The sequence below is a fragment of the Lonchura striata genome, unplaced genomic scaffold (genome assembly GCF_046129695.1).
Source record: "Lonchura striata isolate bLonStr1 unplaced genomic scaffold, bLonStr1.mat Scaffold_149, whole genome shotgun sequence".
NCBI classification, from domain to species: Eukaryota; Metazoa; Chordata; class Aves; order Passeriformes; family Estrildidae; genus Lonchura; species Lonchura striata.
In genome coordinates this window covers 260072-275350 of record NW_027461098.1, presented here as the reverse complement: position 1 = coordinate 275350, position 15279 = coordinate 260072, and the positions used below count along the sequence as shown (strand labels likewise).

Here is a 15279-nt window from a genome sequence, read left to right as displayed (position 1 = left end):
CAAACTATTATCATATATTCAATTCTACTTATGATGCTTGGATTAATAAAATATGCAGTTCTGTAAGAGAACTTTATTATTGTGGATTTATGTGAGCATAAATGGAAGCAGGATTCAACCCCTTTGTACAAAATTGTTCATATGAATGCTGGAAAAAAAACCAAAAATGTTGCCATTAGCCTTTTGTGGTTTAATATCCTCTATTAATTTGCTGAAAATGAGAACACAGTTGCTTGTCCTTCTAACCTCATACCAAGTGAAGGAAAACATTTCTTTCTATCAGAAGGAAGGCAGAGCACACTGTACACAGAGGTATTGCAGATACCTCAGGCAATCAGGTGAAGGGAAATAACCTGAAGTAAAACACACTGAAAGCTAGAAACACTGTTAGCTGGCAATTTAAGCTTCGGCAGCTAAATATGCAAACAAACAAACAAACAAACAAAAAAACAGGGAAAACCACCACAATACTAAAGAAGTTTCCTAATTCTGCTGTTAGTAATCAGCCTTGCTCCTGGTCAAGTCTGGAACAGTTTACGCAGAGAAGAGTTTGAAGTAGTGTGTGTTCAGACAGATAGATTTCTGCTTCATGCAACAGGATTTGCTGCTGCTGTAACGTGAGAGCAGAAGTCAAGAACTTAGAGGTCAGAAAGCTCAGCCTTAATTCTGTGACCTTATATTTGCAGGAAGGAAGGAGACATTTTCTGAGCTGAGGATTTTGCTATCAACGTGTCTTCTCCTGGTTGCAAAGGTCCCCATTTCCACTGCACTCCCAGCTACATTCCTCTGAGCCAGGCTAGAAAAGGAGTTAGGACTGAAGTTAGCAGTTAGAACTGCTTAGACTGGCTGTGGATTTGGCCTGGAAGGAGCTTGGGAACAACTGTGCAAACCACAGGCAGGCTGTGGTGGGAGGGGATTGCTGGAGCAGAACGCCTGACCCACGAGTGCTGGCTGGGCCAGTAGTCCCTTCAGCCACCAGAGTCACAGTTTGTACTACAGGCAGCATCTTCTCCTGGGCTTGGCCATGCTGCTCTGAAAACTCTGCTGTCCCAAACCCACTTTGGGCCAGCCACCAAACACCACCAGTGTCACGCATGCAGAGAGACAAAGGCTGCTTGGCGAGCTGTCCCGCCCTGTGGCTGGAAGGGAAACAGAGCCATCACAATGTCTCCTGGCCTTCAGATATCACAGCACGGCAGGGAACTGGCCAGCTCCAGACCCATGCAGGCAGAGGCACCCACTGCACACTAGGAAAGGCTGAATCAGACTTGGTTCCTTTATGCCTTTCTGTATAAAGTGTTTCTCAATCCCCATCAGCCAGCCTGTGCAATGCACTTGGGTTTGTTTAAAGTAATCTGCATGATACAAATCCTTAAGCCAAACACCTACCTGAAGCACGCTGAGCACCACTGCTGGGTTGGGGAACAAAGCCATGTCCCTCCTTGGAGGGCTGAGGGTCCTGGGATGAGCTGGAGACGTCTCCATTGGTGCTTCTGCGCTTACCAACCTCTCTCCTCATCTGCTTCAGGCTGTAGAGTCCAAACTAGTGGCCAGGTGATTCCCACTCCTCCTTCCAGACTGTGCAGTGCTGCAGGCAGTCAGGAGCTGCGGGCAGACAGCTGTGAGATACAGGGGGCTCTGCTGAAAACCACCCTGTCCACAGCAGCAAGGCACCTCCAGCCCTCTGGCTACAGCTGCTAGGACCACCCAGGGCTTCCCAAGGAATAAAACTGGGGAGGCAAGGAGAGCTCAGCTCTGCAGTGGTGAACCAGCGCCGGCACTGGGAACAGCCAGGGCAGGCAGTGGCCAGCTGCTCTCCCAGCAGACCCCACCGAGGGGACTGTGTCACTCAGGCAAGTCTGAGATGTCCTAACAGACTCCCACTGGGAAATCCATCTGGCTCTCGGGCTTGCTCCCGGAGGCAAACACGTGCCCTCCCAGAGTTTGGAAATGCCCTACAAGGCACCTCGTCTTGCTTTTCTCTGAAAAACACCCAGGCTGCCGTACCACAGCGCTACTACTTATGGACTTCATCTACTCACAGCTTCCAACTCTTCCAGCTGGAGCGCTCCTCCCTCTGCACCGTGCCAGCGGGCGCTGGAGGATGTGCTGCTCCCCGAGCCTCTGCCCACTCTGCAGCTGGATCCTCCCTTTGGCTCCCTCTTCTCTGCGCCCATTCCTGTGCCCTGCCCACATGCAGGAGCACGCTGCTCGGTCCTGCCCAGGCTGGCTGGTGTTTGCCTCACTACCTTGGCAAACATCTCAGCCCAGTAAACAGGTAATCTTGGTTTCCTATGCTTTTTTTTTTTTCTGGTGCTCGCCGTTTCCCAAAGGCATCTCTCTCAGATTCGGGGCTGCCTTCATTTGTCACACAGGTGATCTAAAAGTTGCTGTGCGTCATTAGAGAGTGCTCAGCACAGCCCCGGGCTTGTAGCTACCTGTGTCTGTTGGCATAACCTGGGGCTCACCCAAGCAAAGCCAAGGTGAGACACAGTATGAATCCAAGCCTGGTTCTTCTGCAAAGAACTGTGAGAAAGCAGAGTCATTTGGGAGCAGAAAACAAACCGGGAAGGAGGGGGAAATAATAACATTTTACTTAATCTCCTCAATCTGAAGCTGTCCCACAGGTTGAGAAGAGATGCCTTTTTAGCTGGCTGCAGGACACATGAGAAAGAAAGCAGCCCCTCCCATAGCACTAATTTATAGCAAACTGAGTAGGAAATGTCTCATTCTTCCCTGATGTTGACCCAGGAGCTGCTCCTCTGGGGAGGAAGGTGGAAATAACATTGAATTTTATCTGTGAGAGCAAGTTGCTAGGCACCAGCTGCAAAAATTGCCTTCAGGTGCTCTTGCAGGAGAGGTTGGGCCGGTTGATTGGGCTCTTCCAGTGCTGCCACAGTGCCAAATACCTTTGAAACAGGGCATAATCCGTTCTCAGCCTGAAGGAGCTATTGCACAATCTTCCCAGGATTAAGGGTTTAAATCGAGGGACTGTGTCACAGCGGGGAAAGGGCAGTGGGCAGGCTCTGGAGCCATGCTGGTCTGTGTGGCTCTCTGGGGTGGTGGGACGCAGCCTGTCCAGGAAGTGACAGTCTTGCAGGGGCACATGAAAGCCATCTCCCTTGTCCTGCCCTGTCTACATCTTACCAGGGTGACTGAAGTCTTCAAAGGATTAAATGGCTATGTGGTTTTCTTCTGCTCCTGGAAGCAAAGCTCCATAGCCGGCTGAATCTTTCATTGCAAGCGTTTGCTCAAGTGGAGTCCTGTCATTTCAGTCTGTATAAACACAGGGAGATTTCCATCTTGCTCTTATGCAACAGCACAAGACAAGGCTGTTTTAAAAGTCTGGTTAGATGTGACTCCTGTAAAGACTGCAGTGCTGCTTGGAGTGCCCAGGGCTGCCCCACTGCAGAGATGCCCCTGTCTACAGCCAGCATGCTGCTTCCAGCCTCACCTGGAGGCCAGCTCTGCTTACCCACCTGCTGCCTGCCCTGCACCTCTAAAAATGAGAAGCATCTCTCGGATCTGGATCCCCTTGTTGCCATTTCCCAATGACCTTTTAGTCAATCAAGGACAGCACAGAGAAAGAGATTTCCCACACCCCCGGACTCTATTTTCCAAACTTCTCATCCTAGAAAAAGAAGTATTGCTCCAGCTGTCACTGTGACACCCATCAAATGTCTTGCAGAGACAATTGCACCAGCTCCTGAAGTCACACAGCCTCCTTCCAAGGAGCTGTGTCTGTTTTTCTGGTACAAACAGCAAGACTCAAGGAAGGAGGAGTCCCCATATGATCAGTGACTGGGCTTCAGCCTGTACTACCAGTGCTTTTTCTGCATGGTGCAGAATGCAAAAATCAGGCTACCAGGGACAATTTGGGATGGAAAGTACTCCACCATCACAGAGGCCTCAGTGGCAGTTCAGAGTCTCATCAGGAAAATTGCTGTGTAGACATTTCATCCTTCAATGTAGTAAAATCAGACTAATTTAGCTCAGAGTGCTGCAGGTGTTTACCAGCAAACACTCCTACCAGCACTGGCTGTGGGTTCTAGAAGAGGATATTTGTCCTTGCAGCGTAACTGATCTCTCGTATCACAAGCCAGCTCCTCCCATATGGGGCAAAGCATTACCATGTTATCCTGATTTGAGGGAAGCCGTGCAGCTTTACCCCTGGGGAGGGTGTTTGGAACCGAGGGCCGTGCAGGCAAACCTGGCTCCTGGATGCATGTGGGATTAGGAATGATTCCCCTGGCATACAAAGGGTGCTAATTACACAGCAGAGTTTATGTGCATCCTTTGCAGCTACATGACTGACTTGCTGGGTGAGACTTACAGGTCCTCACGAGGAAGTAGGTGGTTTATTCCCAGGGTTTCACATGCTTGTTTTCCAGGCAAGTCCAGACTGGCTGCATAGAGATGAGTTGTACTTAAGAGAGTCCTGCTGAATTCCCACAGCAGAATGTGACCTGCAGCTCTCATTGTCCTTTTGGAAGGCAAATCCCTCCAGCACAGGGTCATGCACACACCCTTGGATGAGGCTCTCTCAGGATTGGATGGGTTTGGATGTAATTAAGCCACATGGTCACAGCTCACTGTACCCAGCTCAGGAGAAGTTTTGGACTAGCAGAGGCTGCCTTGCCAAGGACTTGGGTACCTCAAAGACAGCTGCCATCTGGAGCTGGGCTAAGACCCAGTGATGGCAGCACCCAGGAAAGCCAGCTGAGGTGGGGACCTGAGCCTCCCCCAGCAGCACCCTGGGCTTATGAGAGGGTACCTGGGCAGCTGCACCCTTCAGGGCTGGGATCACTCCTGTGCTCCCAGCCAGGCCTGGACATAGGTTGTGATCCTTCACACACCAATGAAACTTCTGGATCTAGTCTCAGGTATTGAAGCAAAGTCTGGGTCTGAGTCTAGACATGAAAGGCAAGACCAGTTCTGTGGTCTGTGTTTGTAGGTTCAGTCTGGCCCCTGGGCTAAGGTAAGGACACAAAGTAGAATGTGCCATTTAATCTGGCTGATTAATGTGTGAATTTAATTCAATCTCATCTTTTCTAAATAAAATCTAGAACATGCTGTTGAAAAATTGTATTTTATCTTCCTCCAAGATTTTATGCATACATTTGAGCAAGAAACTTGCAGCACAGGGCAATTGCAAATGGAATGAGAAACCAAATTTTAGCAAAACCCAGAGGGTGGGGCTGAGATTAGCGTCCTGTCATCTTTGGATTTGTGAATCTGATTCAGAGGCTGTCCTGCCCCCTCTCCTCCAGGAAGACTGTAAAATTGATTTAGGTGCTGTCCTGTAGGATCATTCCATGGCAGCTCTCTGTACCCTGTCAGCCACAAAAAGCACAGCATTGCACTGGCTATGATCACATTTAGGTAGTTTGACAAAAATGCTCCAGGGACTCATCACAAGGAAAAACATGAAATTGTTTGGAAATATTAATCAGGGGGTATCACCAGTTTTGTTCTTCTCAAGTAATGCTAACTTGCAAGAAATAGAGAAACAATGAGAGGAGGAAAAGGGGACAGCAAGCCTGGCTGTAGCAGAGGGCTGGAAACCAAAAGGCAAATTAATTTGAGATCCAGGGATTAAGATCCTATCATTTGACCTTAGATTAAAAAGTGGATAAGCACAACAACGAATGGCTTTAAACATTTGGGAAAGTGTAAAGGAAAATCAGGTGGCATTAAATAACAAAACAGCTGCATTAAGCCAAAATGCCTCCCTGATCACAGGCAGCAAATCCAAGTAAGAGATATCTCAAGCTTTCTCAGTGCCATACAGTCATCCCCCAGCATTCCTATTTCACTGCCACCCTCCGAGTTAAATCAAAAAGAACTCGTCCTGCTCCACACCAGTTTGTTGCTTGTATTGAGCTGCTCTCCCTCAGGGGAGCACAGCCACCTGCCAAAACCCCTTATTAGGAAGAAATTACCCAGCAGAAGTAGGCTAGCTAGCTGTAAATGCATGCTGGAGGACAGGAATCCCAGGACAGCAATGCTCAGGCTCTGAGTGCAGTGTGGCTGCTTCCCAGCTTTGCTTTGTGAGCTTCCCCCACCAGCGTGGTTTCTTTTCCTGGACCTGGCCTGTATCTCCTAGGGAAAATCATTCCAGCTCTGTTGAGTGACCGCTCACTTGCAGGCAAGGCAGGGCAGCAGTAGCCATTCCCACAGGTTCCCTGATGTCCTCCAAGTGTCCAGTTCGGCTACTTTCTTCTGCAGTACCTTTGAAATCATTAACACAGCACTGTTAAATGGGCGTCCCAGGTGGGCAGCACAACCCTGCACTGTGGCACAGGCCCAGCCCCTGTGTGCTGGTTGGCAGCTCATGGCAGGCCATGGCTCTGCCCCAGCCTTGGCTCCACTGCAGCTTTAGGAAATGCAGAGAGCAGTCATGGGCAGTGCTGGATGGGTGCTGGGTGTTCCCCTTGCCCAAATTCACAGGAGAACCACTGTCCCTGTGACAGGCACAGTTCCCTGCTTGCACACTTCCAGCCACAGCATCCCACAGACAAACACCATCCTTTTGTCACCGTGGCCACAGCCACCTCCCCACTGCCACCATCCTACAAACAGGCTGTGTCCTTGCAAGTGCCTCTGCCACTGAAAAGCCCCTTGCAATGAGGAACCCCAAGGCTGGGAAGGGTCTGAGCATGGGACTGCCCAACAGTCTGTTACTGCTTTTCCTTCTCCTTCTTGTCCATGGACAGTGATCCTGTTTTTCCAGCAGCCCCACTGCCAGCTGCAGGGGCCTGGCAGACTCAGTGACCCTGAGTGATTATTTAATAGCGGATTGTATAACAGAGCAGGGCAGACATTACATTTCTGTCTCTGACCTCAGCCCTGGGACATCTCCCACCCATAAAACTTCCAGTCTAATCTTTCAGACCTCAGAGGAGCAGCCTTAGGCATGTGACACCATCCTTCAGAGAGGAGTGACCAGTGGGGACCAGGAAGCTCTGGGCAGCAATGGGGTGCCCAGCACATCTCAGTCCCACAGAAGGGAAAAGAGAAGGGAGCCTAGTGCTCCACAAAGACTCAGATTTGGAGCCCAGACCCCGCTGAGGCACCCAGGATGACCCTGCAAAGTCCCTCTGCTCCCTGTTATCCATCTAAATGAAGCACTGCATCTGCCTCTCCATTCATAGTGAGCTGTTTCAGCAAGGTGAAGGTGGATGAGCTGGCCTTGAGCAGGGCAAGCCAGCTCCACCAGTTCCCCTGGGTTTCAGCCACACAGCCTCTGGAATCTGGGAGCAGCTGAACCCCTTGGACCTACTCCAGTAGGGGTGGACAGTGCCCAGGTGCCAGTGGAGAGGTGCCTGCTGCTCTGAATAGTCCAGAACCCAGGACATGGCAGCCTGGTGCTGGTGATATCCCCAAACTCTGTTGCTCTTCCATAGGGCTCAGGAGACAGCTCAAGGCAGTAGCCTGTACCCCTCTGGTCAGGAGGATGCTGTGGTGTTGCAAGGAGACAGGCACAGGTAGGCCTTGCTTATCAGTGCTGGGCACGTGCCAGGTGGCTCAGACCCATCTCATCCAGAAATCCATCAAAACCAGCTTCTCCTGAAGCCTTACTGGAGCAGACACAACAAGGAGCTTGTTTCTGAGCTTGATGTCAGCATGTTCCAGCTCAAAGCATTCCCTTTCAGCAGGACTCGGGGGGTGTGAACAGCCCCTCCAGGATGAGCATGGATCTGCTGGAAGCTGGAGAGGACTAGCAGGGCCACCAGGCTGGTTGAGGTCTGGGAACATTGCCTGCAGGGAGAGCTGGAAGGAGCTGGCTTGGTTAGTTGGGAAGGAGAGGAGGTTGGGGTGATTTAGCAGAAGCCTACGGTGACTTGGCAGCTAGAAGGGAGGATGAGGCTGAAGCCTTTCCAGGAGGTAAGCAGCCTGCCTGGTTCAGGGTGTTAGGAAAAGCTCCTTCCCTGGAGGGGTGGTGCAGCCCTGGGACATGGACCCAGAGTGGAGGGGCTTCCATCCTTTCAAATTTTCCAGCTTAGCTGCTCTGACCCAGCTTTGGCAACAATCCTGCTCCAAAGGCTGGCTGAATCTGAGACTGCCACAGGCCCCTTCTCACCAGCACTTTCTTTGAGAGGCAATTCTACACCAAACTGAGCCAAAATCAGCCTCCTGCCTTGAGACTTTTGTGCCAACTTCAATCAGACACTGCTCCTGTACAACTCACCAAAATGTACCTGTTCAGGGGTGCAACAGTGCAGAGAGGATTTCACAGCAGCCTGAGCTTTTAGAAGCACACAGTTTACCAACAGCCACAGCAAAAATAAGTCCAAAGGGCAAGATCATAAAATCCAATATTTAAAATCCATGACTCGTTCCAGAACTGGGCTGGGGAGACAGCTCTGCAATGTGGGTCTAACCATTAACCAGGGGGCTAGAGAGGTATGATGCTCTCCAAAAAACAGGGTGCTGTGCCTGAGGCCTGTGTGTGCCAGCACTGGGAGAGGGTGTGCAGCAAGGCACGGATTGCTCCCGCAGAACCCACACTGAGTCTGGAAACTGCTACCATGTCTGACCCCTCTGCACCCTTCAGCAGGAACCAACTCTCAGAGCTCACCTGAAACTGTGTCTGACCAACTCCTTGGCAGGGAAGAAAAGAATAAGAAAGCACATTAATGTATTTTTAATAGGTTACATAAACAGGTTAAAAGCTGCCTTACAAATAGGTGACACAAGATGCCAGTGCTTCCATGGAGAGGTGAGCCAGGACTTTCATGCAGAAAACATTTTGGCCTTCTGAAAGTGAAATTGTCCTCCCCTTGGAGGAGACAAACATCAGCTGGAAGCAGCAGCTTCCATTTGCTAGGAGTATTTTTATTTTTCAAAGCTAGTTCTATTTCATTTACAGGCAATGGAGAAGTGGATGGGAGCAGGTCTGTGGATCTTTAAAGCCTCCTGTGCCTGCCTGGTGCCTGCAGTGCTGCTGCTGGCAGGGACAGCCCTGCCTGGCCCTCACCCCCTGGAGTGATGCAAGAGGAGCCTTTGCACTTTGCCTTAGTAGGAAAGCAGAGCTGGCAGCAAAGGTGCCCGGGAGGCAGCGCAGGAGGCCAGGCTGAAGGGCTGAAGGACCACAGCTCACTGCCCGTGAGGCAGGGTGGGTGACAGCCCTGGGCAAAGGGCTTGCCCAGGGAGTGTGCCCGGGGGCAAGTGCTCCCTTATCACCCACTCACGGGGCTGTGTTTACCAGGCTGCTCCTCCAACTGCCTGCCAGCTGCAGTTTCTACCCTGCTCAAAGGCCAGAGGCTCACAGTGGCTTCTGCCATCTGATCACAGGGATCCAGCAGTGCCCAAGGACAGCCGGCCACGCTGTGTGCTCCCCATGTCACAAGGATCAGGGCTGTCCTGGCACGGAACAGGATGAGACCCCGGGCCCTGGGTCTCTCCCAGGCCAGCAGGACAAGTACCATGGAGTTCACTACCTGACACAGCTGTGGGAGTGGGAATGCCAGCAGCTGCCCTGTGGTTCAGGCTATTCCTTGCCCAGCAAGGTAGCAGGAATGGTACAGAGAGCAGCCTGGAGTCTGGAGACAGAAGGCTGCCAAAAATGCCAAACCAAGGCTGTTCTTCCCCCCACAAGTGTTACAAAATCCATGTCTGAGTTTAAATGCTCAAGAGACTGTGACCTCTGGCTCTTGGAACCAGACCCTTGGAAACATGTGCCCCAGCCTGAAAGAAAGGAGCATAAACAAAAGGAGAACCCAAAAGGAGAAAATCCAGAAGGAAAGCATAGCAGGAACAAGCCCAGCTGAAGCCAAGAGGGGAGGGCAAAGGAACATCTTTCCAACAGGCACAACTACGCAGCTGCTCTACAACTGTTGCAACATTCCTGTTCTGAAATGCCACCATTAGCCAATTTTTCTTACATGTAATGAGGACAGAAAACAAAAAGGTGGAAAATTCCCAAAATAACCAGCATGGTTAATGTGGTATCAAAACAACTGTTTTGCTTTGGGTAGAAGTGGACTGCCTCCAAGTTTGAAGCTGCCCCCACCCTCTCCCAGGAGTGAAGATAACATTAGTGAGTCCAGAGAACAGCCAGAGCTTGACAACACACGGCTGGCAGGATCAAGACTTTGCCCAGCTCCTGCTTTGGCCCAAGGCAGCCTCTACCAGTGTTAGGGCTTCACCTATGTCTTCCTTCTGCAGCTCATCATTATGGGAATATGTGCCCACAGCCTCTCCCTCCCACCCCAGTCTCCCTTTTCAATCTCCCACTTGTTTTGCAAATGTGTCAGTGGCAGTAAAGTCCCTGAAGTCCCCCCACACACCCTATTGTCTCAGCATCCTTCCAACCCAGCTCTCACCTCCTGCTTTGTGTGTGGCGACAGGGGGTGTCTGCACCTTGTGACCATATGAAAACTGGCTCCTCCTTGAAAAAAGCCACCAGAGAGCTGTCAGGTAGGCCGGGCTTGCTGCTCCCTGAGCCCCGACAGAGCCTGCAGGGCATGGCTCAGGAGTGGCACCATGCAGCAGCCAGGCAGGAGCCAGGCCGACAGACACAGCCCCACCTCTGCCAAGCAGAGCCCAAAGAAAAATCAGGAGGAAAGGGACTGGGACCCAGTCCCACCCTCTCCCAGATAAACATGCAGGCTCCCTGCATCTCTTTTGTGAGCCCTTTGAAGCAGATGTCTCACCCCACAGGGGATCCTATGAGCTCCACCTATGCTGCTGGGGCAGTCCCTTTTTCATGCCTTTCACTGCCTCATTGCATTGATTTAATTACTACTCCTCAGGTACAACATCTTTGGCTGTTGGATCCTTTTCCATTCTGTCAACAGTGGAACCAATCACACTTGTCTTGCAAGATCTGTTCCTGCTAAGCCAGGCTGCCATTTATCCATTATTATTGAAGTATCAAAGGCATTTGCACATGTTCAGAAGCACACCAGCTCCCTCAAGGAGGAGGGATGAAATATCACCTCTTGCCTGATAAACTGCTTACACAAGTGGAACCAAACCCGGGTTTCTGGATTATCCAGTGGGGCTCTTTTGCAATGCTGCTCTTAGGAAGAGGTTGTGGAGATGTCTTAGAGCACACCCCAGAGCTGGTAAGGTTGCAGAAGAGATTCAGACATTGAGTTTTCCACCTTGAATGCCTCTTGGCCACCCAGAGGAGATTCCGAAGTTAAGGATGGGTTTCTGCAGAAACTATCTTAGATGCTGCCCTCTCCAAAGCACAGCTGTGTTCAGCCACATATGTGCTTGCTGCCCTTGGCTGTGCCCTACAGTCTCTCTCCTCACTCACAGATAGCTCAGCAAATTCTGGAGTGCCCATTCTGGTGAATGAGAGTCCAAACTCAAGCACCTGGGAGTCTTTCTGCATGTCGTGGCAGGTCCTTGAGGGTGATCCAGTGCAGATGCTGCAGGACAGCATCCCATGACCTCAAACAGCTCCTCGAGCACGTGTCAGATCTGCTTCAGACAGTTTGTCTAAGATTTCACTGTCCCCAGTTCAGCAGAGGCCAGCACAGCAGACCCTGGTGCTGAACTAGGAGCCAAGGGATGTGGATTTCTCATTGCCACCTGCTGTCTCCTGTCAGCAGGGCAGGCCCTGCTCCTGCCAGCTCTGCCCCAGAGCCTGGATCCAGACGAGGAATCAGCAGCACCCACTGACCCTGCTCCTCAGCCCCTGGTCCCTCTGAAGCACCGCACAGACCCAAAGCCAGGACATGAACAGAAGCACAAAAGCAGTGGTCTGTGTCCTGATTCTCCTGGTTACAAGGACACTCCAAAACTACAGTTGTGCCTGATTTTCCCTCTGGAGGACACAGCCCTGGGGAACAGTGGCCCACCTTTGCTGTTAGCCAGGACAGGCCCACAGGGGAGCTTCCTCCCTCCTAACTCAGTCCATCACAAGGAGGGAGGGAAGGAGACAGCTGCAGACATGGAAGAAATAAATAATAAGAACGACATCATCTATTCCTGCTAATTGGAGATAGTAAGTTTCCTGCTTCAATTGACAGAAAAGTAAGTTGGGTGGATGCCAGGATGCATTTCAGATGATCAGGTGTTTTGTGCAGAGATGCAAATCAGGTAAAATGCTGCAGAAACCCGACAACAGCAGAGCTGCAGGTGCCTGGTCCTGAAGGACCCTGCCCTTTCCTCCATGGCAGCCTTCTGTACTTCAGATAAACAGGGCAACCCAGGATTTTATCACCTGGGCTGTGCCTGGCATAACAGGAATTTGTGACTACACATCATCTAGACCATTTTTTCATTCTTTTTTAAATATTTTATCATTTATTTCTAGGCAGAACTATAGGCCATGAAAGGAACCAGGAGAGGGAGGAGAGGCAGAAGTCTGCTGTGAAAGGTCTGCAGAGATGTAGTTGATAAATGTCTTTGTGGCAATAGCTTCGTTATACTTCACTGAGCTCACCTCCTCACTCTCACCAGATTCCTGGCAGAAACTGGCACCCTCTGGCCTTACAAAGCCCTGCAGGCAAACTCCAGGCACAGGTAGGTTATTCAGTGTCACTTCCACACAATGCACAACAGTCCAGTGACATTCCCCAGCAAAGTCTGGACCTGTGGGAGGACAAGGACAGGCAGTTGGCTGTGTACCTGTGAGGACCAATGCAATCTCCAAGGTAGGGCAAGCTGCAGGGGCATGTTGCAGGGGCAAGCTGCTCCATTTCATTAGGAAACCAGGAAGAACTGGCAAGAAAAAATGGAACTCAAAGATCCTGGGCTTCATGTATTCATCACATGCAAGCCAGGTACCACAGAGCTACCTTGTACCGAGCCCAAAGCTATCTAAACTGCATAAATAAAATCCATTTTGCCACAATCAATCTACCAGACAGCTGTGTGTAAACTCAACCAGCCTGGCTCTGAAAGCTTCTCTGCTTTACAGGCCAGCAGCACAGACACTGGCATCTGTTCTGTGCTGCTGCCACAACCAAGAGCCAAAGGTGTGCTCATGTTCCTCCTGCTCCTTTGCTCAGCTCTGTTCACATAGCAGATAAAAACAGGATCTCCCAGGTGAACACAGCTCAGCTTCTCCACCCACCCTTCCCCCATATCTCAGCAGGGAAACTTGGCCTGGGCTTGGAAAGGACACAAAGCAAAATGCAGTTGTTATCAGCCTGGCCTCTGTGCTGCACAGCCCTGGGCACAAGGCTGATTCAGGGTTATTGGCAGGGTGTTTGGCTAAAGGTAAACAGACTCCTCAGCAAGCTGCAGGACAAGTGTGGACAAGTGTCTGAGCTCCCAATGAAACCTGGAGCGCCGGGAAATTTGTTTTTAGGGCGCTTCTGCCCTAAAAAGTAAGGGCAAACTCCCACCCTCCTTGGCACAGGAGCCAGCATCACAGCTGGCAGGCCTAAGCTCAAGCCACACACAGAGCTCAAAGCAGGCACTCAAGCAAGTGCCTCTTTGGAATACAGATCTACAGAGTCTTTAACAGGAACCAGGCTAATGCAAGGTACAGGCAGTCTCACAGTGACTGGGGAAATGGGAATATCAGCATCTCAACGGGACTACAAGATAGAAGCAGCTTAAGTGCTTGCAAAATGGCTTAAGAGCAGCTTCACATGGAAAGTGACTACTGCTTAAGCAGTTTAAAGACGAGCCCCTCTCAAACATTGGTCAGCTATGAGCAGCTTAGTGCAGGAAGGGCTCCTGCCAAGGCTGATGGGTGGCAGCATGCCACAGGAGAAGTGTCCCCTTGGAGCAGGAGCCTCAGCCCACAGACGTTCCGCCCACGAACGTGCGCCATCCCGCCTCGGAGTCGCTCTGTCCTCCCCGTCAAAGGAGCCTTGTCCTGGGCCGGATGCTCCGGAAAGGTCCAAAAAGCAGAGCTCCTGGAAGCTCAGGCTGCTTGCAGCAAGAAAATAAATGGAGCCTGTGCTGGCAGTCTCAGGCCAGGAACTCTGACTCTTTTCTTCCTGCCAGTTTCAAAGAGAAAGATTAGCTTCTGCTGTCCTTGCATCCTTGAATATCCCTGCCCTACTTCTTGGGAACTTTCAAATTGTGCAGAAGGCAGAAGGACAAGCTTCATTTGGAAGCTATGGGAGATAAGAAGGAAAACCTCAATTTCTTTTTTTTTTTTCTCTGCAATGCCAGGGTCATCAAAGGTGGGAGCACTGGAGGTAATGGCAGGGGCAGACTGAAGCAGCACTCAAACATGAATGATGTGTTATTTTCCTGTGGTGAAGAAAGCAAGAAGAGCAGGGTTGCACTCAGCTGTGAACTTAGGGTCCATATGCTTGAAGACCTGGTGAAGTGTTACCACCTTTTTTCTCTTTATGAGAGAAAACCTGCCCTTCAGACTACTTCAGGTAGGGTTGTTTTTATTACTTTATTACATGAAAGAGCTGAAAAAAGCAAGACTAGATAACATGTTACTTTGAAATTAATCAATAGCTCAGTCCTAATCTGGAATCCTATGGTTAGCTTTCATTGCTTCATGTCAAAAGGACACAAAAAGGAGGAGTTAGGGGCATACAGAGGATCCTTATGAAGGCATAGACAGGTCTTTGCCCATACAGCAATAAAGAGATGGAAAATGCACCACAGAAATCTTGGGTAAGGGGAACATATTTAAGTGTAACTAAAATACTCCAGTTAGAGCTCTATCCTCAGAACTCAGGAGTTTGTTTTGGATTTAAAGTGCACCCCAAGAAGATAAGAGAACTAAAAGTTCAGTAAGTAGGATTCCCGCCTTCAGCTACTGAAGTTTTAGGTTACTGTGGTTCAATCAGAAGCCATGCAGCAACTTCAAAAAAAGATTACCAGATCACTGTCTGACCAGGCTATTTCTTAGACACTTCTGAAGCCTTTTGACAGGATGCTTATCTAAAGCTCACTGATTTAATCTGATTTAGCAGTTACAGTGCTGTGGTTAACAGAAGAGAAAATAGAAGCATAATCTATATTACATGCAAATCCCTGCATCCATGCCATTGAGTTTAAAATGTCCAGATGTTTACACTTTGCTGACAGAGAAAGTATCTCCAAAATACAAACTGTGCTTCCTGAAATAGCAAAAGTTTATTTTATTAACAGCCTAAGAGACAGAAAATTTAGGATTTTCAGGAAGAAGCACACTAATAACTTCTAAAGGCTTATTTGACTACTACCCATGAATTTTGAATGGAGCACAAACAATTTAATTTTTTTAGTAGCTTGAAGAAAGATTAAACCACAAATGGAAATAAAAGATGCCAAGAGAAAACAAACAGATAATGGCTTATATGAAATTGAGTAATTACATCCTGCTCTGTGTTTCAACTGCCAACCTCAGCCATCCCC

The 15279-nt window shown here is 49.9% G+C and overlaps 1 protein-coding gene across 4 annotated transcripts in view; it reads right to left on the bottom strand.

Moving 5' to 3' along the window:
- ATL2 (atlastin GTPase 2) overlaps positions 1-1574 on the bottom strand; it is a 39643-nt gene extending 38069 nt beyond the window's left edge. For 3 of the 4 annotated variants that reach the window (XM_077790636.1, XM_077790639.1, XM_077790637.1), the window contains exon 1: positions 1390-1574. In XM_077790636.1, coding sequence (XP_077646762.1) covers positions 1390-1519 — 130 coding nt within the window. In that variant the 5' untranslated portion in view covers positions 1520-1574. The remainder of the gene's footprint in view (positions 1-1389) is intronic. The other variant, XM_021538603.3, reaches the window with a different exon arrangement.
- Between the last annotated feature and the right edge of the window lie 13705 nt (positions 1575-15279).